The sequence below is a fragment of the Bos grunniens genome, chromosome 18 (assembly GCF_055505025.1).
Source record: "Bos grunniens cultivar Pamir isolate PY7600 chromosome 18, Bosgru_T2T1.0, whole genome shotgun sequence".
NCBI lineage: Eukaryota > Metazoa > Chordata > Mammalia > Artiodactyla > Bovidae > Bos > Bos grunniens.
The window spans coordinates 47,862,413-47,886,721 of NC_141182.1; the positions used below are offsets into that span (position 1 = coordinate 47,862,413).

The 24,309-nt window shown below is 47.2% G+C and overlaps 1 protein-coding gene across 2 annotated transcripts; it reads right to left on the bottom strand.

Annotated features, from left to right (window-relative positions):
• Nucleotides 1-6,419: 6,419 nt before the first annotated feature.
• On the bottom strand, nucleotides 6,420-24,241 carry WDR87 (WD repeat domain 87). Of its 2 annotated transcripts, none has more exons than XM_086352263.1 (7): nucleotides 24,190-24,241; nucleotides 23,602-23,678; nucleotides 17,651-17,820; nucleotides 16,574-16,744; nucleotides 13,322-16,200; nucleotides 12,585-12,856; nucleotides 6,420-12,203 (listed from the first exon to the last, which is right to left on the bottom strand). In XM_086352263.1, exons 3-7 carry the CDS (start codon nucleotides 17,723-17,725, stop codon nucleotides 6,601-6,603), a joined length of 9,000 nt encoding a protein of 2,999 aa, XP_086208389.1. In that variant the 5' UTR covers nucleotides 17,726-17,820; nucleotides 23,602-23,678; nucleotides 24,190-24,241; the 3' UTR covers nucleotides 6,420-6,600. The 2 variants fall into 2 exon arrangements, with proteins under 2 accessions (XP_086208389.1, XP_086208390.1); XM_086352264.1 differs by having other exon boundaries at nucleotides 17,651-17,781; nucleotides 24,190-24,233.
• Nucleotides 24,242-24,309: the final 68 nt, after the last annotated feature.

The window sequence follows — 24,309 nt, forward strand, 5'->3', positions numbered from 1 at the left end:
CCTGTGCAGGTTGGTCGGGAGGAGGGACGCGCGTATGAGTCCCACCAACGCTCCCTTCCGCGTCCGCCCGGCCCTCTGCGAGGACCTTGCCCCCGCCTGGCTTGGTCCGGCAGGGGCGGCCACAGCATTCTGGCGGGAAAGCACGCCAGCCCCACTGGGCAAGGGGGCGGGCACGGGGGGCGGAGCTCAGACTAGCGCGGAGATGTGAGTGACGTGCGCTGGCGCCCACCCAAAGGCCCTGCCCCACCCGACGCCCCACTTCCCACACCTGAAGCCTCTCGAGGTTTGCTTCTCCTTCTCCCGCTCGGTGGCGCCCTTTCTTGGCCTCTCAGGCGCTCTTCTGCCTCTTTTCTCCACGGGTCTCGCGGTTTTCCCGCTCTTCAGTACGGAGAGACCAGAAGGGAGGGACAGAGAGACCCGCGTGAAAGGGTGGCTGCTGCTGCTGCTGCTAAGTCGCTTCAGTCGTGTCCGACTCTGTGCGACCCCCAGAGACGGCAGCCCACCAGACTCTGCCGTCCCTGGGATTCTCCAGGCAAGAACACTGGAGTGGGTTGCCATTTCCTTCTCCGAAAGGGTGGTTAGGGGGGGAGATTTCGTCCCTCCAGGCAGGGGACTTGGAACAACACCCACGACGGTGAGTGAACTACTACTCCGGTTTGGGCCGCGGAGGCGGGACGACATTTCCCAGCGTCTATGCAGCGCTCCTTAGGCCAAGTCTTTCTCCGTCTCCTGGGGACGTGAAGGGTAGAAGTTTGGATTTTTCCAGTGTGCTGCTGAATCATGCAGTTTCCAGTACCATCCGTCCCAAGTTTCGTTAGGTTCCGCCTTTCTCTTCAGTCTTACCCAGGCCATACGAGAGCAGGGAGAGGACGGCGAGGGGGGTGAGGGTGGGAAGGTGTGGCTGCAGCTCCGGGGATGCTCGTGGGGAAGCTCCTTGGGGTTTACCTTGCCATCAGGCCAATCCACCTGCCTAGTGTTGCCTGCGGTAAGTAGGTAGCTGTGAAGACGGTGTTGGGAGCGGATGGGAACCATAACCCTAACCTACATAATGTTGGGAAACTAGTTCCAGTGTGCTGCTTGCGTAGCTCCTTGTGTTTCTTGGAGACGGCCAGGGAATTACAGCTCTCTGGAGACCCTGGGGAGAGAGGGAGCTTTCCCAGGAGGCCCCTCGGAGTCACCTCTCTCCTTAAGTAGTCCAACTGGACCCGACCCAAACTCAAATCATTAAATTTTTTTTTTTTATTGTGGTCAAAGTCACATAAAACATACTATTTTAACCATATTTAACTGTATAGTTCAGTGGCACTAAGTCCATTCACATTGTTGTGCAGCTCTCACCATCATCCATCTCCCCAATTTTTCACCTTCCTAAACTGAAACTCTGTCCCCATTAAACACTAACTCCCGATTCCCCCTTCCCACCCCACCCCATCTCCTACCCCCAGCTGCTGGCATCTGCCAATGTACTTTCTGACTCTATGAATTTGACTCTTCTAAGTATCTCTAGGTATCAAATCATTCTTAATGCTTCCCAGCACTTTTTTTTCCTAAGTCCATTCACTGCCATACCCAGCTTTTCAAACACATACTCCCATTCCCTTTCCCTCAACTAATAACCCTGCTTCTCACTTCACTGGGAAAATGTAAGCTATCAGAAGAGAATCTCCAGACTCACCCACCTACCTGCTAATCTACGTCTGTGCCTGGGTATGAATGCTCCTCTAGTGCTCCCCCCACAACTAAACCACGATTTGATCTAACTCTAGTCTCTCCACCTGGGCACTAGATCTCACCCTTTTTTTATTTTAAAATTTTAAATTTATTTGGCTGCACCAAGTCTTAGTTGCAGCATGTGGAATCTAGTTCCCTAACCAGGGAGCAAACCCAGGGTGCCTGCATTGGGAGCACAGAATCTTAGCCACTGGACCACCAGGGAAGTCCAATCTCACCTTTTTTTGTATATCAATTTCTCTCTCTCTCTTTTTTTTTTTTTTGGCCAAGTGGCTTGTGGGATCTTGGTTCCCTCACCAGGGATTGAACCCTGGCCTGCAGTGAAAGCCACCAAGTCCTAACCATTGGACCACCAGGGAATTCTCTGTCAAGTTCTTGACTCCAGCAATTCTCTTACCTTGAAACACACACACACACAAAATATCTATATTTCGCTTCCAATTTCTTTTCTTTTGTTCTGTCTTTAAAGCAGTCTAATCAGACTTTTGCACTCATTACTCTACCAAAACTGCTCTTGTCAGGGTTACTAATAATCTTCATCTTGCTAAATATAATCACTGACTTTCAATTATTTTCTGCTTGACCTGTTAGCAGCACTTGACACACTTGATCACTCCTTCCTCCTTGGTACACTTTCTTCACTTAGTTTCTGTGACACCAGAGGTTTCTTGATGTTTCTTTCTACTCATTAGCATTCCTCAGTTTCCTAGGCTGACTTCTCCCTGCCCTTTTAATGTTAGAGCTCCTCAAGCTACCATCCTTGTTTCTCTTTCCTTATCCACATCCACTTCCTTGGTCATTTCATCCAGTCTCTTGGATTTTTTAAAATATCATCTATATACCAAACTTATGACCCCACTACAAACCTGTCTCCTAAACTCCAGACTTATATCCAGTTGCCTTCTGGACATCTCCTCTTAAATGTCTCATATGCACAGCAATCTCAATTCGTCCAAAACTGAATTCATGAACTCCTAATTTTCTTCCTAGTACCAACTCTTTGTTAATCTTCCCCAACTAACTTGATGGTGCCTCCAGCATTCCAACTGGTCAAGCCCCAAACCTTGGGGTCATCTTTGACTCCTTCTTTCTGTCCTGTTCACATCCATTCTGTCAGCAAATTCCAGTGGCTCTACCTATAGAAGGGTCCAAAACTGCCCAATACTCACTTCTACTGCCTCTTTCTCCCTGGTTTAGACCCACTGCCCTCTTTCCTCCAAATTGTAGTAACCTTGTCATTAATCTCCCTGTTTCCATTCCTGCCCCCAGCCTCTGACTCCCTTACCACAATCTATTCTCCACACATAGGATGCTTTTTGAATATGAAAATTGATGAGGGTTTTTTGGCCGAGATGTGTGCGGCTTGCAGGATGTTAGTTCCACAACCCAAGATTGAACCCTTGGCCTCGGCAGTGAAAGTGCAGAGTTCTAACCACTGGACCTCAGAACCCTCCTATGGTTTCCATCAAATGCAGAGTAAAAGCCAAAGGTCTTAAAATGACCCCAAAGTTGTTATAAGATATAAGAACAATCTGTAGGATACACCAGAACTGAGAAAGAGTACCTGGAGAAGAACAAATTTGGAAGAATGCTCCCACTCCAAGGTGGTGGAGGAATACCTTGCACATAGTAATTTAATTTCAGAAGTTTCATGCACCCCTGAAGCACAACCGGATCTCATTTAGCAAAACTCTGCTCAATTAGAAAACTACATGGGAGAAACCTAAAGGATAACTGATTCAGTGTCTTCAACAAATCAATACTGTGAAAAAAACTGGAGAGAGAGGAGTGTAAATATTTAAGATTAAGAGTCTTCAGTTCAGGTCAGCTCAGTCATTCAGTCAAGACCCCCTGGACCGTAGCATGCCAGACCTCCATGTCCATCACCAACTCCTGGAGTTCACTCAAACTCATCTCCATTGAGTCAGTGATGCCATCCAACCATCTCATCCTCTGTCATCTCCTTCTCCTCCTGCCTTCAATCTTTCCCAGCATCAGGGTCTTTTCAAATGAGTCAGCTCTTCACATCAGGTGGCCAAAGTATTGGAGTTTCAGCTTTAACATCAGTACTTCTAATGAACCCTCAGGACTGATCTCCTTTAGGATGGACTGGTTGGATCTCCTTGCAGTCCAAGGGACTCACAAGAGCCTTCTCTAATACCACAGTTCAAAAGCGTCAATTCTTCAGTGCTCAGCTTTCTTTATAGTCCAACTCTCACATCCATACATGACTACTGGAAAAACCATAGCCTTGACTAGACAGACCTTTGTTGGCAAAGTAATGTCTCTGCTTTTTAATATGCTGTCTAGGTTGGTCATAACTTTCCATCTAAGGAGTAAGTGTCTTTTACTTTCATGACTGTAGTCACCATCTGCAGTGATTTTGGAGCCCCCCAAAATAGTCAGTCACTATTTCCCCATCTATTTGCCATGAAGTGATAGGACCAGATGCTTTGATCTTAGTTTTTTGATTGTTGAGCTTTAAGCCAACTTTTTAGGAAGTATAACAATAAAATCCAGTATGTAGCCCTTGTTTGAATTCTGATTCAAACAAATTAAGCATAAAAGGTCACTTTTGGAGACAACCAGGGAAATTTGCATAGAGTATTGGATAATAGTAAGGGATTATTATTTTGTTAGCTGTGAAAATTTTTATATAGCAAAATTTTATTTTTTAGAGATGAGTATCAAAGAACTTAGGGTCCTTTGATATCAAAGACATCATGACGCCTGGGATTTATTTTAAAATATTTCAATAAAGGAAAAAATAGATGAAGCAGCTTTTGCAAGATGTTTGTAATTAAGTGATGGTGTGACAGGGATCTGGGGGTTCATGATAATGCTTCTACTTTAGTGATTGAAATTTTCCATAATAAAGAGAAAATACAAACAAGCCCTGGTCTCTGCCATTCTAGTAGAGGCAAAAGGATATCCAGGTCATCATAGCCATAGCCAGTACCATCCATAGAATTGAAGAGCCATCTATATACTTCCTGACTCTGGGGCAACAGTTAAGACTATTTCTTGTCACAGTGTTTTATTTGTTGTTTGTTGACCAGAAGATCCACTGAAATCCTGCAAAATAGATTTGATAAGTATTACTATTCCCTTTCTGGATCTTTCTAGGAATTTGTCCTTTTCATCTGTTTTGTCACATTTATGGGCATAGAGTTGTTCATATTAGTCTTTACCCTGTTAATGTCTGTAGGGTCTGTAGTGACATCTCCTCTTTCATGCCTTATATTTGTAATATATATTGTCTTCTTTTTGACACAGATAAGTAAACAGATGCCAGAAAGGAGAAATAATTCAGGTCAGGGCTGCAGAGCCAGCTGGACCACCCTTACTTCTGCTACCTTGCCTGGCTATTGGGTTGATCACCCTTTTTGAGACTCCGTATCCCCAGCCCCCAGCTTGCATATACTCCATACTCCAGGCCTAGTATGTAATCTGACGTGGAAGAACTCAACTACATACTCAGGGCTCTCGTTACCCTTGCCCTCCAAGGTGAATCCAACGTCTCAAAATGTTCTGTTGCCCTCTATCCCTGGATTCCCCACAAAAGCAAACTCAGATGGAGGGAGTAGAATAAAGGAGAGGTTGGGATGGAGGGTGGCAAATCACATAGATGGGCTACTTGCTAGAATCTGTTGGTTTGGCTTACGTGGAAAGAGGCAGTTTTGAAGTCTTCATAGTGGGAAGAGGAGATCAGGGAGGATCATCATTACTGGCAGTGACAACTTCCTCCACTTTATTAATGCTTTCCCTTTAACTTCTTTTTTTTTTTTTAAGATTTACTTATTTATGGCTGTGGTGGGTCTTCATTGCTATGCACAGGCTTACTCTAGTTGCAGTGAGCACAGGCTTCTCCTTGTGGTGTGTTCTTTTGTTGTGGCACATGGGCTTAGTTGCTCCATGGCATGTGGAATCCTCCTAGACCAGGGATCAAACCAGTGTCCTTTGCATGCAAAAGGATTCTTAACTCCAGACCACTAGGGAAGCCCCTCTTATCTCCTTAATCACTAGAGGGAAGGATCATAAGTCCCTAGAATGTCCAGGGCCTATTAGAGTTTACACCTAATCTTTCAAATTTTCATTCTATCATCCTCCCCAAAACCCATGTCTAGGTTGGCAAAGGAAGTGAAAGACATAGCCTTCCCTCCTTTGCTTTTCTGCTTTAACCTGAAATGGCCTCATCTTTTAATGCCATCCAGTAATGAGGTCACCAAGTGGTACTGGCTAGAACTTGAAGTTTTTCCCATATTCTGAGGATTTTCTTAACACCCACCATACTGGCTGTTTGGGAATTAGGCATCAGCATGCAGAACTATGATCAGAGAACTAAAGTCTGCCTCCACTGTGTACCCCAGGATCCAAGGGCAAAATGCTAGGTCTTTTGGTTCTAAAATCCATTTTCTTTCCATTGTATCAATGCCTCTTATATTAATGCAAAATATACATTCATTTTTGTGCCAGGTGCTTCCCTTCCTCTGGTCTTTAGGGGAGAATGGGGGGGGGGCAAGAAGAAAGAGGGCAAAGACAGACTCTTCTGCCAGAAGGCCGCTGGAGGGTGAGTACCACTGGCTCTGGGGGAGTTTTCCCACTCTCAGGAGTAGGTGAGCGTCTGGTCTCCCTGGCTACCTTTCTAGAGAAGCAATGTTTGAAGAAAAAAGGACCCATCGCGGTGCTTGTTGTAAATGAGAACCTCCTCTTTATTCCACGTATAAAGGCTAGTTTCTGGAACTGGCCAGGGAAAGAGCTTGGGCCTGGCTCTACCTCCCTGTGAGTCCTAGGGTTAAAGGTCTAGATCTTGGTGACAAGGCCTTTCTCCAGGTAGGCATGAAAAGTCCCTCCCCCTCCAGTCCCAAATCAGAGAGTAGGAGCAGCCACATAGGGCAGTTCATTGGTGAGGTGTAAATCAGCTTCTGGCAGGCTCTTCCAGGCAAGCTCTAAGATCCCATACTGGGCAATGCCCATGGGGAGCATGGTCTGCACATTGTTCTGCCCGGGGAGAGGAACCACCTCCTGGAATGCCAGAGGCCCTTTATGGGCTTGAGAGCCACCACAGAGCAGGTGGTAGAACAACCGCTCTCCAGGGGCTAGCTCCACGGCCCTTAGGGCATCTTTGTAAGTGACCTCTTGGAACTGGGGCTTTTCTCTCAGTAGCAGGTCCTGCATCAGCTTCTGGATTCGGGGAGACTTGAGCTGGTATAGGTCCATAAGACGGTTGAACTGTTCCATCCATGCAGCACTGTCTCTTGCGTATCGCTCCTGCAACATCCGCAGAACGTGGTACAGTGCCACAAACGTCTCCCACAGAGGCACCTCCTCCTTTACTTTAGAGATGGGTCGTGCCTTCTTCTCCAACTTGGGCAACCTGGCAAACCTGCCCTTATCCTTAAAAGCCAAGAAGTCTTTCTGAAATATCAGCGCCAGGGTTTGTTTTTCAACAGGGTCCAGGGCACCTGTGAAAATGTCTCTTGTGGCAGAATCATAGTATCGCATCTCCATCCCCCTGAGAGAAGTGGCTATCTGCTTCGCCCGTGCACTCCGGTAAGGCTCTCCCAGAAGATGCCAGTTGATAGCCTTCGGGTCTGGGATCCCTTTGGTAGCTAACAGAGACTTTGGTGTGGAGACAGCCAGACGTTTGAGCCAGCTCTCTTTTTCCCTTCCTTTGATGGGAGGGATCACTTTCAAGTATTTTGGACCCAAGGGCTCCTTACTGGGCTTGGAGATATGTGTGCCTCGGGATTCCATGATCTGCTTGTGATGGTACACGATGGCTTCGAGCTTGGCCAGGTGCATCCACTCTAAGTTCTCCTTTGCGGTGAGGTCTTTGAGAAGCTGACACAATCGGTGGAAACTATCTCTGGAAAGCTGTTCTCCTGCCTCCATCTTTTCTAGGACATGGTGGATCCACTCTACATCTGAGACACTGATGTCTGTGTAGATTTCCTCAGGCAGGATTTTGGACAAAGGTAATTGTACCTCACTCTGTTTCTTCAGAGATGGATGACGCTGCAGGATCCACTGCCACTTGGCCCCCAGCGGTTTGCCTTGGAGTTTCTGAGCTTCTATGGTCTTCCTCAGTATGTGGGACAAATACGGGGTCTCTAAGTCAGGCTCCTGGGCCTCCAAAACTATATCCAAAACGTGTAGAGGCATGGGCTTATATTTCTTCAACAGTTCTTGTTTATCTATGAACCCTGCCCCTGGGAATACTCCAGGCTTCCCAAGTGCTATGGCCTTATCTTCCCAAGATATTTGTTTAGTTAGCAATGGCTCTGATATCTTTTCTTTGCTCCCCAGAACGACTGAGATCAGTTGCTTGGGAGGGCTTTCCAGTTTTACAGCACTGCTTTTGATGTCAGGGATTCTTTTTTCAATGGAAAGGAATTCTTCTCTTCCTCTTAAGTGCTTTTTCCCTTCTAGTAACTTGTATATTTTTTCTCTTTTAAAAATTGCTTTTTTCTTGTCTACCTCTTCTTCAAACAAGCTTCTGTCCTCTCTTTCCTCTTTCTCACTCAAATGTTCCATCTCTTCATCACTTGTGCTTTCCTCCTCAACCACTTCTTCTTTCCCCTCTTCCTTCTCTTCCTTTTCCAGCACTTTCTTCTTTTTTTTCTTTTTCCTTTTCTTCTTCCTCTCCTTCCCTTCTTCTTCCTCCTTCCCCAACTCCTTCTCTACCATTTTCTTCTCCTTTACCTCCTCCTCTTCCATTTCCTCCTCTTCCTCCTCCTCTTCCTCCTCCTCTTCTTCCTCCTCCTCCTCCTCAGACCAACTCTCTTGCTCTATTTCATCTAACAGGCATTCCATTTCTTCAGAAGAGATCTCCTCACTTTTCACACTTTTCACCTCATCCTCTTGACTGAGTAACTCTTCCTGTTGTGTATCAGCTGTCTTTAGCTTTTCTCTTTTTCTTGACTTATGTTTAAGGAATGACTTTGCCTCTTCTTCCTCTGTTGTTTCTTCTTCATCTGTTTCCTGTATGACATCTCTCTGTTGCCTGGCCAATATGCTTTCTTGTTCAGTAATATTTTTCTCCCTCTTTATCAATCTTCTAATTTCCTTGGCTAGTCTTCTCTGCCTCTTAGCCAGTTTCTTCTCATCTATGGTAATTTCTGGTTGTTCCTCAGAAAAATCCCATTCCTTGGCATCAAGTTCATTCTGTACCTTGTTCAATTCCCTTTCCTTAAGGACAAATAACCTCTTTAACTTTGTCATCTCTATTTCTTCCTGGGTTAGTTTCCTTTCTTCTTTAATGAGGCCTTGAAGTGTCTTTAAGACTTTGCTGCTTGCTTTTAATGGTTCCTTGGAAATTCCCTTGCTTTCTTCAGTTAATTTCCTTAGTAACCTGGCTAGCTTCCTTTGTTCCTGGGCATATACTCTCTCTCCTCTGGTAAATTCCAGTTTTTCTTTGGCCATGTCTGTTTGCTCTGTGGCCAGGATCCTTTCTTCATAGAGCAATATCTTTTCCTCTAGTGACAATTTCCTCTTGATTACCTCTAGTTCATCCTTGGGTAGTCTTTTCTCTTTGGAAGTTTCTTGAGTCTCTTCCTTAAAGAGAATTTCCTTTTGCTCAGCCAGTGTCTCTTTCTCCCAGGTCAGTATTTTCATTTCCATGTCCAGTGCCTTTTCTTCCCTGGTAATAGACCAGTCACCTCTGAGCTGGTTCAGTTCTTGGAACACTGCCCTTTTCCCCAGGGCTAATTTCATTTTGTCATGGGCTACTTTGTGCTGTTTCTCAGCCAGGCTTTTCTCTAATTGGGTCAGTTTCTCCTCTACGGTGGCCAGTTTCTCCTTCTTCTGGAAGAGTTTCTCCTTTTCCTCCATCAGCTTCTTCTCTATCTGAACCAGCCTATTCTTATACATGTCATATACCTCCTTCTCAGGGACTGATTTCTTTCTGCTCTGGATGAGGCTTTCTTGGAGCCGGATTAAGGTTTCCCTCCTCTGAGCCAATTTCACCTTCTCCTGAGCCAGTTTCTCCTTCTCCTGGGCCAGATTCTTTTGCCTCCAGGCCAGTATTTCCTTGGCTTTGGGAAGTTCTTCCATGTTCTGGACAAGCTTAGTCTTCTCCCAGGCCAGTTTCTGCTTATTCTTGATCAATTTCTCTGCTTTCTGGGCAATTTTTGCCTCCTTCACTGGCAGTGTTTCCATGTTCTGGGCCAGTTTCTTCTCTTCCTGGATCAGTAGCTCTTCCTCTTGGGCCAGTTTCTGCTTTTTCTCCATCAGTTGCTCCCTCTTCTCGGTAAGTTTTTCCTCTTCTCCAGGAAGTTTTACCTTGTCTTGGGCTAGTTCCTTCTCTTCTTGGATCAGCAGCTCTTCTTCCTGGGCCAAATTATGCTTATTCTCCATCAGTTGCTCCCTTTTCTGATCAAGTCCTTCCTTTTTCTCAGACAGATTTTGTTTGTCCTGGGCCAGTCTCCTCTTCTCCTGGACCAGCAGTTCTTCCTCCTGGATCACTGCTTTCTCTTCTGCATCCAGTTTCTCTTCTTGAGATGCCAGTGTCATCTCTTCCTGATCCAGCCTGTCCCCTTCATTGATCAGTTCCTCCTCTTCCTGATTCAGTTCCTCTTCTTTCAAAGCCAGTTCCTCCTCTTCCCAGGTCAGATCCTCCAATTCCTGGGCTAGTTCCTTTTCTTGCCATGCTAGATCTAGCTCTTTCTGGGCCAGTTTATCCAGTTTCTGCATCATTATCTTTTTGACCTCAGCTAGCTTCCCTCCTTTCTTTGCTATGTTCTCTTCTGCTCGGGCCAGTTTCTCCAATTTCTTGGCTAGTCTCTTCCTTTGCTGGGCCAATTTCTCTGCATCCTGGCTCAGCATTTCCTCTACTTGGGCTAGTTTTTCCTCATTCTGGATAAGCTTCCTCTCCATCTGGACCATTTTCCTGTCTTTCTCAGCCAGTTTCTCATACTCTTGGACCATTTTTCTCTCTTCCTGAGCTAGTCTCTTCTCTTCCTGTGCTAGCTTCTCCTCTTCCTGAGCCAGCTTCCTCTCTTCTTGGGCCCGTCGTCTTTCAGCCTGGGCCCGTTTTCGCTCAACCTGGGCCTGTTTGTATTCTTGGTGGATCTGCCTTTGCTCTTCTGTCATCAGTGCTTCTTCTTCTGCTGCTGTTGCTTCTGCTTCTTCTTCCTGCTCCTGAGGCAGTTCTTCCTCCAGGGTCACTTCCTCCTGAGTCACCAACATCTTCTCCCTGGCCCTGGCTGACATCTTTTCCCAGATCTGTGACCATTCATCCCATGTCCGCTTTGTCTTGTCCCTTCTGACTTGTCCCTCTTCTGCATCTGGGAGCAGCTTCTCTTCCTCCTCAGGTACTTGCTCCTCTTCCTGATGACGCTGGCTTTCCCATGTTTTCTTCCATTCATCCCACGATATCCTTGTCTCACCGAAAGCATTTTTCCATTGGTCCCAGGACTTCTTCCACTCTTGCCAAGACAGTTTTATCTCATCTTTAAGTGGCCTTTTTTCTTGCTCAACCACTTTCTCCTTTAATTTGTCCACCACCTCCACTTCCTGACTCATGCCCCTCTCTTCTTTGGCTATCTTCTTCTCTTTTTTATCCACTTTTATCTCCTGCTGGACTGCTTTCCTTTGTTTAGAAGGCTTAGAGGATTTCTTCTCTTCTTTCTTTGATATTCGTTTTCCCTTGCTTAGGTCTGGTTCTGCAAAAAGAACTTTCTTTTTCTTGCCTTTTTTTGGACTCACGTGGGTTTCCCGCAGGTCCTGAATGTCCTTTTCTGTCTTTCGCTTTTGCGTTTCTCTTGTCTCCTCTTCCATGTCTCTGATCATCATGTCCTCTCTAATTGCTGATCCGTGAATAAAAACCGGTTTCTCCTCTGGCCAGGCTACATCCCAGTCAAGGTCCTCAAGCAGTTCCTCACTGTCTTTCTTCAGCAGGGGGCAGATCTCCTGAAAGAGCTCCCAGCTGGGTTGTCGATCAGCCAGCATCTCCTGAGCCGTGGTCACTAGCTCATTGTTGAGAGCTTCTAACATTTTTGTCTGGGAACCAGATATCCTCAGGGTCATAAGACGACACAGGTCGTCCCGCCACATCGAGCTGTCTCTAGACCTGAGGCCAGGAGCTCCAGAGGCACCCCGCCCTGTGACTTGCATTGGTCTCATAATTGAGTCTGTCTTTTCAGTATGTGGAAATCCCTCATGTGTAATTTCAGTGTCTGTTACTTTCCTTTTGCGCCTCTTCATGGTTTTCTGAGATACTGATTTCCGGCCTCTTTTGTCACGTGTCTTCCTCAACATCTTCATGGTCAAGGCCACGTAATCCTTTGAGGCATCTACCTCTAAAGATTCTTGTTCATCATCTTTTGCAACCTTTAGTATACTGGATGCTGAAGATCTAGCCTCCTCCACCTCAGTGGGTGCAGCTTCACTCTGATCACCTTCATCCTGTAAGGGACCTGGCTCGGTGACAGTTTCTTTGAGCTTCTTGAGGCTCCGCAAAAATTTTCGGGCTATATGGAAAATCAGGAGATGCAGATAAGGAAAGCATGGGAGGCTTAGATAACACCCTTCCCAACTGAGCTAAGATGAACTGCCATAACAGAAGTAGTGACAGAGGAGGCTGAGGCCTTTAACAAGAAGGCCTTCTCCTTGCTTTATCCCCAGTGCCTTCCTTCCCTCTTCCCCTCTCCACTCTACCTCTGCTGAGTCCTACAGAGATAGGTTTTGGGATCCCTCTTAATTTGGGTGGATCCTTCCTAGGAGGGTTCTTTTCTGTGAAAGGATCTTTTCACTTATCTCTGTTCTTCTCTGATACCTCTTGTCTTACTTTAGCCCTAACTGCCCTGCCTCTTGGGGACCCTGAGGCATGAATTAGATTACACCATACATACTGTGCTTTCTGACTACTGGTCGGCCCCGTCTTGGGCCTTTGCTGTGCTTGAAGGCAGCTTCAGGTTCTTCGGGGACAGTATCAGTTTCCTTGGAAAGGGCAGTAAGTTCAGACGCCCCTGAGACATCTAAAGTAAAAGTAGGCTTTTCGTCACCCTGGTATAAGGTCAGGTCTTCATTCAATCGCTGCGACACTTGAGTATGAAGGATTTGGAGATCTGGGGCTCGCAGTCCCAGTAGACGGTCCAAGGTTTCATCCCCAACCATTTCCTGCCTATGAAAGTCAAAGGAGAGAAAGGACCATGCTGAATCAGGGACAAGAGGGAGAACAAGAAGGAAAGAACTGTTATAGAACTGGCAGGAAACTGGGCAATGTAACTCAGAGACAGCATATTTAGAGGAAATGATGGCCAAGAAGAAAGAAAAAGTCTAGGAAGTCAAGATGGCAATGAATGAAGTGAGCTGTATGGGGGCTTCTGAGGTAGGAGAAAAGGGTGAAAGGGGTCCTTAAAGAGGCAGGGGACAAACAGGAACAGGAAAAGAAATGGATAAAGGAGTGGGCAGTTAGGGGATCATCAGATAGTCTAGGAATGGGAAAAGACTATGAACGAAGAAAAAAGACAGGAAGAGCTCATGAACAGAGATGAAGAGACAGTGAAGGAAGGGAAGGGGAAAATGGGGAAGAGGAAGAAGAAAATCAGAAGCTAGTAAAGAACAGAGGACGGCACGAAGAACTTACTGCATCTCCCGGAAAGTCTCTCGATTCTGGACCAAGTTCAAGAGTGAGGTCCTAGAGTGGACTCCAGTCTCAGCCATGAGGCTCAGGGTCTTATTCCTCACTCTGTCATCTTTGTCCATTAGTCCTTGGGCCAGAGGCACGGCAAAGAGATGAGTAATCATTCCTAGACGCTTCAGCCCTTCCCAGGCCAGCTCTCGAATCAGTGGGTTGGAATTGGTTGTATCATCCAATAGACGGTGGGCTGTTTCAGAGCGCAGGGGTGGAGACACCTGGTAAGAGGCAAAGATCTGCCCAAGGGCACCAATACAGCACTGGTACTTCAGTGGAGTAGCATGGATTATAATACTGAGAATTGTCTCTATCAGGCTATTGATAGCAATTTCACTCATCTTTTTTCCCAGCCAACTGCGGTTTGCTGCGTCTGTAAGAACGGTATAAGTGATATCCTTGGACGCTCTTGTGAGGAGGAAGTCTTCATCTTCCTTTTCATGTATGTATTGTTCTGCGTCGCTTATAGCTCTTGCCCGGCTGTGCCAGAAGAAGAATTGTTGAGATTTGTCCCATTCCAGCTCCCGCACAGGTGAATGCAGGCTGCACTGCAGGTATATCGGGCTGCCCTCTGGCCAGAGACGGGCCCGGATCACCGAGTTAGGGATGTAGCAATCTGGAGCCAAGAGCCATTTCCGCCTGTGACCAAAGTAGCACCGCAGTATCTGATAGGGGTTGAGTTCATCCCAGGTAGTCAGCTGTAGCTGGGGAGGAAGCACATAATGGAAATAAGGTGGTTTTTTCACCTGTGATACATCAACTTCCATATACCCAGAATCATGTTTGAAGGAAGAGAGTAGCACAGGGCTCCCTTGCTCATCTTCTTCAATGACATGTGGCACATTATGATCAAAGGCAATGGCCCGATGATTGACGAGACTCTCCAGACCCACCAGTTGCTGCTTCCCATGTCCAGGGTAGATGTACTTGGGCACAAACATGGTCTCGAAGGAGAAGAAGAAGCTTGGTATGAAAGGCTTAGGGACTTCGAGCACTTCATCTGTCAGACCCATAAGGGAGAGGCGAACCAGCAGGGTTGGGGGAAGCAGCTTTAAACAGGACACCAGATAAAGACTCTGGTTGAAAGTTACAAGCAGGTCACCCCGGTCATTTGCAAAGCAGAGTGGGCCAAAATGCAGTGATGAGTCCAGCATGGCTATGAGTCTCCCATGGAAGTTCCAGATCCGGACAGAGCCATCACTGCCACCCGTGACAAAAAGACTCAGGGACAGGCAGACATCAAAAGAGATGATGGTGCATTGGTGCAAAGGCAAGGTCTCTATGAACGTTGAGCCATCCTGTGAACCAGAAGACAGAAAGTCATGGAACTTCCAGAGACGCAGGCAGTTAGTCTGGGTGATGGCACCCACTGACTTGGGCAAGAGTATCAAGTGTGTTAGATGACAGCTGCAGAGAATGCTGGCAAGTATCCGCAGTTTCACTCTGACCCCTTCAAGCACAGCTTCTGAGAGGTGTATGTAGTCATCCATTCCATAGGAACAGAGTAAAGAGTTTTCTCGGCTACCAGAGAGCCCTCCGGGCAGTGTAGAGAGGGCTAGGACAGAGCCAAAGTGAATGTATGTCTCAATCCGGGCACAGCTGTGCTGGGAGAGCACTCTAATCACACCGCTCTGGTATCCAGAGAACATGAGTCCTTCTAGACCCCGGCCCAGGTGAAAGTGCCCATAAGCCAAGCACTGTACCAGGTCCTGAGAATCTGGTGAGGTGCATAAGAGATACTTGGCCATGCAAGGGGAGCGGGTGGTGTCAAAGACCAGCACGTCTGGGCTGCCTGTTGCTACAAAGAGCTCCTCTTTATTGGGGTCATAGGCCCAATCCGTGGCCTGGTCCAGGATTGAGAAGGGCCAGGTGATGACCAGGAGATTCCCTGTTAGCGGGGACACGAAGCGCAGCAGGCCATCCTCGGTGGTGCACAGGATCCGGAACCAGTTACTGCCACAGCGGACCCGGCGCACCTGCTGGGGAGCAGAGCCACAGACATTGAAGAGGCTATAGAAGAAGGGCAGGCTGCGCAAGGAGAAAGAGTGGGTAGTCTGGCAGAAGAAAGTGGTGCCATCGATAAACTGGAGCCGATATAGCTCCTCGCCCAATTCGAGCCGCCGCAGCAGATTGCCTGAAGTCAGGTTCCACTCTTTGATTATGCCTTCCCGGCCAGCTGTGAGCAGGGTGTGGGCTTCTGGCTGGCTACGGATACAGATCACCGAAGAGAAGTGGGCCTTGAAAGTGTGGAGGGAGTGGCCCCAGTTGAGGTTCCACACTTGGATCTCCCCAGTCTTGTTTCCAGCATAAAGAAAGCCCTGTTCAGAACAGGTGAAGCAGCAGGTGATCGAGGAGCCACTGATGGTGGAAGAGAACTTCTTCACCTCTGCCAGGAGGCCATGGCCTTGGCGCTCCAGGACCCTCACCACATTCTCACACATGGCAATCAGGGAGCCGTTGGGGCCATTCAGCATGATGTCATGGATGAACTCATCACCAGGCAGGGCGACCATGTGGGCTATTTGGAGACCCCTGCCGCTGCGCTCAATGGTCCAGGTGACCACTGCCCCCAGGATGCCCGACAGAAGCATCTTCATTCCTGGGTCATAGCAGAGGCAGGTGATGTTAAAGCGACAGGGTACTACCCCCAGGGATTTGAATGACCGAAGGTGGTCCCCAAAGAGCCGCAGGAGCAGGTCACCACAGTAGACCACAAGGATATGAAAGGAACCTGTGTGGACCATGGACTGGATGGGTGGCAGCCGATCTGTCATGGAGAACATTCTCTTCTCCACCATGTCCTCAGTCTTGCTCTTCATCCATACTACAGCCTGAGAGAGAATAAGATGGAAACTATCTAGGATAGGTAGCAGAAGAGGAAAGGGCATAATAGTCAGCTATTTTTTCTTGCTAAGGAGAAGTTGGAAGATCCTAGAGTGACTTTACCCACTAGTTTGAGGAAGTAGAAATACTGTAAAATCAGGAAACCGAGGACTCTTTCCCTAACCCTGGCCTACTTTAGGAGAAGAATAAAATCTAGTCAACATGGAGATGGTAACTGGAGAAAGGATGAAGGAGGACTCCTGGGTCCAGATCATGTTCACTCAAGGGGTATATCTTCCTGGATTAATCTAGGGTCAGAAGTTACATGGGCATGGCCCTCACTTAGAATGGGCTAAGGAGAAGAAAGACTGGGAGTTTTACCTGTATTTCTTTTGTGCTTGTTGTCACCCAAGAGAGGGAAGAAAAGAAGTGGGCGTCACTGAAGTAGTAGCATATAAGCGGCATGTTTTGAGGATGGCGAGACTCTTTGAACAGGATCTGGGACCGGTCACTCAACACAACTACATCAGTCTTCAGGTCATCTAAATTTTGCTGGGAAGTGGCATGGCATTAAACTCAGAGACCAGAAACACATATACAATAAATATATTCTCACACAAGTCACAATCTAAACCATTGTCAAAGTTCTGCCTCAGCCCCAAGGACCACTCCTGTGACCCCCACACATGCAGTTTATCACCTGTGGGACACCTGCACTACACAAGCGTGGGACAAAACCCTCAACACAAGGGTGAGCCAAACCACTGTAGGGCCTATGTGGCGTCAGGGGAAACTGATATTCCTTCCAATGTGAACTTAGCTATACCTGTCCTTGAACACTTTCCCTTCTGTCTAATAGGGTACATATGTCATGAAAGAAACATTTAACAGATTATCAAGGCAAGTACACTGCCATATGCCCACATGTAAAGTAACAGGGTGTCCCAAAAGTCAGTGCAGCTTTATTAAAGCCTAAAATTGCACTAAGTGAGACTTTTAGGACATGCTACCTGGCCTTTAAATTTGACAGAGGACAATAACCTATCTCTACACACACACATACACACATATGTATAAATGATCCCATGGTGATCGAGCATGTGCTATGAAACATGCACCTGGCATCCTTCTACAAAGAGCCAAGCCACAGCAAACCTGACATTGGCAAATGTTCTCTGATGCCTTCTTCCTTCTTGTCTAGAAAAATCTCTCTTCCCAGAGGGTGAGTTCTTCTGACAGTGCTCCAAAGTGTTCACCTCTCACTATCAAAATGTCCCAGCGAGAGGTCTCTAGGCTCACTTGGAAGTTGATGGCCCACTTCCTGCTATGGGGATAGTTGTCCTTATGATTTTCCCTGCCTGCTTCCTCTTTCCATAGATGATCTACATGCCTCTAAAAGGCTCATAACTGTTCTGACAGACAGGGGCCAATAACATGTCTGTCCTATATATACATTACCTTGCTTTTCTGTATCATGTCACTTAGAAGGTATTTAAAGTCCTTCCACAGGGGGATGAGTCTGGGAGAAGTCATCACGTCGATTATCTGCTGGTCTTCCTCAGGACTGTTGTTTAAAAACCGGTGGGAATCTGAAAAAGGCCAGCTTAGCCACTGCTGCTTTTTGAGAGCTGGAAATCAGAAGTCCAGAGCCATGAACTCATGCTTATTGGACACTTTTTGAACATCAAGAACTATGCATAAGACATACGTTCTTAGGAGAAGAAGGGGACGACAGAGGACGAGATGGTTGAATGGCATCACCAACTCAATGACATGAATTTGAGCAAGCTCTGGGAGATGGTGAAGGACAGGGAAGCCTGGCGTGCTGCAGTCCATGGAGTTGCAAAGAGTCAGACATGACTGAGTGACTGAACAACAGCAGCAACCCGGAGAGGTAGATATTATCTCATTTGAGAAAACTGAGGCTTGGAGAGTGTAAAGAAAGGAAATGGGGCTTGAATCTTAGCATGGGCTGTCAGATCCAATAGGATATTCTAGGGGAAGGAAGCAGAGAAACCTAAAGGGGCTGGAAAGGAATACTGTCACTGGCAAATAGTTATTCTTTATTGGTGGTGGGCTGTCAATAGAGCTTTTTGCAAGGGCTAATGGCACCCCACTCCAGTACTCTTGCCTGGAAAATCCCATGGATGGAGGAGCCTGGTGGGTTGCAGTCCATGGGGTTGCTAAGAGTCGGACACGACTGAGCAACTTCACTTTCACTTTTCACTTTTATGCATTGGAGAGGGAAATGGAAACCCACTCCAGTGTTCTTGCCTGGAGAATCCCAGAGACAGGGGAGCCTGGTGGGCTGCCGTCTATGGGGTCGCATAGAGTCGGACATGACTGAAGCAACTTAGCAGCAGCAGTAGTTCCCAAAGTGTGGTCCTACATCATGATTCCTGGGGGAGAGGTTCTTCTTAAAATGCAGATCCTAAGGTACTGAGGGCTTCCCTGATAGCTCAGTTGGTAAAGAATCCACCTGCAATGCAGGAGACCACAGTTTGATTTCTGGGTCAGGAAAATCTGCTGTAGAAGGGATAGGTTACCCACTCCAGTATCTTGGGCTTTCCTGGTAGGCTTAGCTGGTAAAGAACCACCTGCAACGTGGGAGACCTGCACTGGGTTCGATCCCTGGGTTGGGAAGATCCCCTGGAGAAAGGAAAGGCTATCCACGCCAGTATTCTGGCCGGGAGAATGCCATGGACTGTATAATCCATGGGGTCGCAAAGAGTTGGACATGACTGAGTGACTTTCACTTTCAAGGTACTGAAGCAGAACCATGACAGTGGGATCCTGAGTCCTTCCATTTTAACAAGCTCCCTAGGTGACTCAGTGGATGTTTTAAGTTTGACTCCTGAAACAGGAAATCATCAAGATAAAAGGTGCCCAGGACTAAGAGTCAGCCCCACGTAGTCCAGCTGGAGAAAGAATCCCATCATTCAGCCATGCATGCTTTCCCAGGCTTGTGGAATCAAGTCACTTTCTTGTGTGTGATACATCTGCTAGTCAACTTCTTCCTCCCATTCCCTTCTCTCTAGCCTTCGTGAGGATAAACCTCTACTTTTTCTGACTGGATGTGAATAAAGCCTACTTTTAACGAGTCCACTTTGTCAGGGAGTCTATCATTACTGGTCTGATGATGGACTTGTTTTCCTTATTTGTACTGATAATATGAAAATGCCAGTCTCGCCTACTTCACAGGATTGTTGCAAGGATCAAAGATGATAATTCCTGTGAATACCTTTTAAAGTATACTCTGAAGCAACAGACAATCATGACTGCTGTTTTTAGGCTAGTTTGGTTCTCCAGAGAAGTAGTTATTTCCTCCCAACCTATACTTTGTACTTTTCAGTTGCTCTGGAAACATTATAGCTAAATTTATAGTCTGGCCAGCAGGGGGCAGTGGAAGCCATCCTTGCACCTGCCAGATGAAGGAAAACTGGTGGACTTAAAAAAAGTAGTCATCCCCAAAGGGCGATCCTCAGGACAGCAGCAGCATCACCTGGGAACATGTTAGGAATTCAAATTACCAGGCCCTACCCTCAACCTACTAAATTGTAAAGTCATAAGGGTAGGGCCCAAAATTGAGTTTTAAACAGCCAATCTTAAAGTCTGGGAACCGGTGGTTTGGAGAACTCTTGGAATTCCAGGTCATTTGGCCGGGGCATCCCGAGGTAAGGTCAGCAGAACCCACCGTCTGGCATGGCTAAGCCTAGACTGTGTGTTTCCACAGAGACATGATGGCTGGATCTGGAGCAGGGGGAGCAGCAGGCAAAACTTATCATCATCTCATGTGTAGGGTGGGTAAGAGCCCTCCCCCCCTCAAAAAAAACCCCCACATCCATCACTTCATGAGTTCTCGAAAGAATTCTGAGAGGCAGATCCCGTCACCTCCATTGTATGGATAAAAAATGTGAATTCAGAGAGGTAAAGGATGCAAAGAGAGCTACACATGGTAGGCTCTTAAGACTCAACCCACAGTTCAGGATTCTCCTGGCCTTTCAGAGAAGCAGGAGGCTCTCCAAGCTGAGGCTAAGTGCACTCTCTGCCTCACAAACCCACTGATGGGAGCTGGGGACTGGCTTTCAGACATTAGCATCCTGTGTTTCTTCTCTCCCAAAACCTGCGTGCTGCCCTCCTGCTGTATATCTTTTTCCATTCTATTTCCCTGTGACCCTGCACTTGCTGACCGCCTTTGAGGAACCCCTGTGACCTGCTGAAATGGATCGGTGGGTGGCCCCTCAGGCCAGGGCTCCATAGCTCAGAACTACACCCGCCACGCACCCCAGCTCCTTCTTGAGGCCCCAGAGCTACTGAGAGAGTGGTTGCTTGAAGTCAACAAATCTGCCGTCACTGCCATAAGTTTCTGTTTTTCCTAATATCTCCTCTGGGTTCAGCTTCTCTCGACCAGCCTATAAAAAGCAAGTGGTTGGGACCCTTGGGGGCATATTCTTTGGAGATTAGTAAGAAAGAAGTCCTCCAACCCCCAAACCTCTGTTTGTTGTTATTTTGGGAAGTTTTGTTTGTTCATCTTTTTTGTGGGATCTTAGTTCCCCGACCAGGGATCAAATGTGTGCCCCCTGCAGTGGAAGCACAAAGTCTAATCACTGAAATGCCAGGGAATTCCCTGTTTGTTTGTTTGTTTGTTTTTTGTTGTTGTTCTTTTGGCCACTTTCTCCCATCTCATACACTGGTCTCCTTAGAGGAAACCTCTCCTATAATCTCCCACTTTGATTCCCTAATCGCATTACCTGTCCTTAAAAGCAAGTCCGGAGTGAGCTTCAGCTTAAGCATTCAGTGTAAGCCCAATGATTTTGACTTTTTAATATCTTGATAACCGAAAGATGATCTAATGGGAAGTCATGCAGCCAACCTAGGGGAGTCAGTATGTGGGGGCCGAGATATGGTATGTAATACTGACTACGGAGACAAACTAGGTCTATTATTGGACACTGATGCTGGCACCACATCCTTTTTCTTAACTGCAGTCCCTTCCAAGGTACAGTGCTCTGTTGATGGTGGTGGGATGAAAGGCCAGCAACCTGTGAGCCCTGCCTTTGTAATACAGAGAAATGACTCTAGGGGGCACTGCACTCCATGTGACTGTTGGGCCCTGTTTAAGAGGGAAAAGAACAAAGTATTGTTGAGTATGTGTAACAGGGAAACCTGACCACCCTAAAGAATAGTGATGTGTGCTCCACACTGTGAGGTAAAGCCCTGCATGGATCCTATAGCCTTGCAGGTGGCTCTTATGTTTGGGGACAGCGATGCAGAAAGCCCAGCTGGCATCAGTTGACTATAAAGTCAGAGGGACTGGAAAGCCAGAGGGCAATCTCGGCTTACTCTGTTTTTTTTTTGTTTTTGAATGACATTTCTAATAAAGAGCTAAAGTCTGTCCCCAAGGCCTGGGACCACTACTCTGGTCTTATAAGTGATGTCACAGCTAGGGCTGGGACTGGAAAACATTTAACACACTTTATGGAAAGAAACAGTTTTCCAGGCTGAAAAACATGTATTACCAGGGTAGGCAAGTTCCTATTGGGTGAAGAATTATCCATCCAGCATGGGAGTAATGATAGCATCCAGAAATGATTAAGGTTGTAAAGTGGTAGCTAGGTATTTTACATATATTGTTTTAATACTATACAATAATTCTGTGACTTAGCTATCATCCTCCACTAATTGATAGCTCAGTCACAGAATGGACATGGAACATAACATACTAACAAAACATACTAAGAAACATATACTAAAAAGAAAGTCACTTGTCCTATTTCCCCTTCAGAAAGGTAACTCTGTGTTCTGTACACACACAAGGATGTATGTGGAAAAATACCACTTTTCTTACACAAATGTTAGTATGCTATATTGTTGTTTGGTCACTAAGTCATGTCAGATTCTTTTGCAATCACATGGACTCTAGCCTATCAGGCTCCCCTGTCCATGGGATTTCCCAGGGAAGAATACTGGGGCTGGTTGCCATTTCCTTCTCCAGGGGATCTTTCAGACCCAGGGATTGAACCCGTGTCTTCTACACTGGCAGGTGGATTCTTTATTGCTGAGCCACCAGGGAAGCCCAGGTGCTATACACTGCATTTTTCTCACTTAATAATCTTAAAGATTAACTCATATTAAAACATACAGTTCTGTCTCATTTTTCAACAGTTGTCAGCTGCATGGTACATTGTCTGGCTGAACTATCATTTATTTATCTAACGTCCATTAATAGAAATTGGGCAGTTTCCAGCCTTTTGCTATAACCCATGCCACAAATGAATATTTTTGTTAATGCCTCACAGTTTTAATTGGAGAAGGCAATGGCACCCCACTCCAGTACTCTTGCCTGGAGAATCCCATGGACGGAGGAGCCCGGTAGGCTGCAGACCATGGGGTTGCTAAGAGTCCTAAATGACTGAGCGACTTCACTTTCACTTTTCACTTTCATGCATTGGAGAAGGAAATGGCAACCCACTCCAGTGTTCTTGCCTGGAGAATACCAGGGACGGCAGAGCCTGGTGGGTTGCCGTCTGTGGGGTCGCACAGAGTCGGACACGACTGAAGCGACTTAGCAGCAGCAGCATTAGCACAGTTTTAATTAACTTAAAATTTAAAACTGAAGCAATGTAAACCTTTTTTCATTAAACATAACTTATTTTAGATATACTGGCTTAAATTAATAAAATTTCACCTGTTTAATTTTTTAATGTAAATTTTAAAGTTGCAGATTTGGCTTGCATCATACTTCTATTAGACAATATTGCTTTAGATTATCACCTTCCGATGGTGGTCTGGACTTAGGTTCCTTGAGAGTAGGCACCGAATCTATCTTGATTTCTCCCCTGTCCTGGTAATCAATCACCCAAGCTGGCATGAAGTAGGTGTCTAATACATTTTTTTTGAATAAATGAGCAAATGAATCACCCTCTGCCCCTCTCCCAGGAAGAAGAAATATATACTTCCCAGCTCAGTCTCATTCAGCATCTTCTTGGAAGAAAGGATGAGATGGGAAGGATATTGACTGGGTTTTCCTGACCAAAGAACCTTGCAATTCCAGCTGGTTCCTTCGGTAACCCCTTACGGAGTAGTAGGAATGCCAATAAAAAAGGTCGGATCCTTGATTATGTCGACAAGTGGACTAAATTTTAACAAAATCTCCCCAGCCATAGGTACTCAACAAACACTGGTTACGCTAAGAATGTGCGATCAACGAATGAATGATAGGTAACATGGCCTCCAGGGCACCCCCCTGGGTGGCGGTCAAGAGACTCCCGTCAAAGGCAGAGCTCCGGAGACTCCTACTACAGGGAGAGGCGACCAGACCGGAATCCCAACACATTCTGGCGTCCCGGCTCTCCGCGTGGGAGGGAAGAAGGGTGTGTCCGCCTCAAGGCTGGGGCCGCGCCTGTTACCTGCGACGACTGGGCTCCAGACAAGGGACGGGTACGGCGTGTGTGGCGGCACTCCGAAGCTATGTGAAGGGCCAGACCTAGAACAGGAGTGCCAGAGGAGCGACCTTGGGGATACTGCGGGAGGACTCGGCCAACAAAACGGTTAGCTCCCCAACCCCGCGCCCGCCGGACTGACCAAGGCAAGGGGAGTGAGCGCGCGTGCGCACTGGCGCGCGCCCGGCAGGAAAAAGCCCAGCGCGAGACCCCGCGCGCGCGCGCGCGCGTTCGAAAGGAAAAAAAAAAAAAAAGTCTTCCCCGCGGGGGCCCGCGGCAATTTAGGCCGGAGTTGGCCGGCGAGCGCGCGTGCGCGAGCGCGCATAGACGCCTTTCTCCACAGCTCCCCTCGGTTGGGGGTCTAGCGCTGTGTTCCGCTGCTCCCGCTTCTCCAGAGGCTCGCGCCCTCGGGGTAAGTACCTCGCGCCTCGCGGAAAGGGAGAAAGAGGGTCTACTGAAGGAAGGGAGGAGGCGGATAGAGCTGGGAAAAAGGAAAAAACCGCCTTCGCAGAGCAAGGAACGCAATCAACGGGTTGGAATCTACAGAAGACACACCTCCATCCCTCACGCCCCTCGGGGCTGCGGAAGTTCTCTGGAGACTCGAGCGGCACGGAGGCGACAGGTGGACTACCATTCCCAGAAGGCGGCGCAGCGCCGCGCCTACTGCTCCCGGCA

Excerpts from the sequence above, each read along its gene's own strand:
- WDR87 (XM_086352263.1), bottom strand. The coding sequence starts at position 17,725 with ATGACTTCTCCCAGACTCATCCCCCTGTGGAAGGACTTTAAATACCTT. Across the intron at positions 16,201-16,573 it reads CAAGCACAAAAGAAATACAG|GCTGTAGTATGGATGAAGAG; the intron begins GTAAAACTCCCA and ends ATTCTCTCTCAG. Across the intron at positions 12,857-13,321 it reads GAGACTTTCCGGGAGATGCA|GCAGGAAATGGTTGGGGATG; the intron begins GTAAGTTCTTCG and ends TGACTTTCATAG.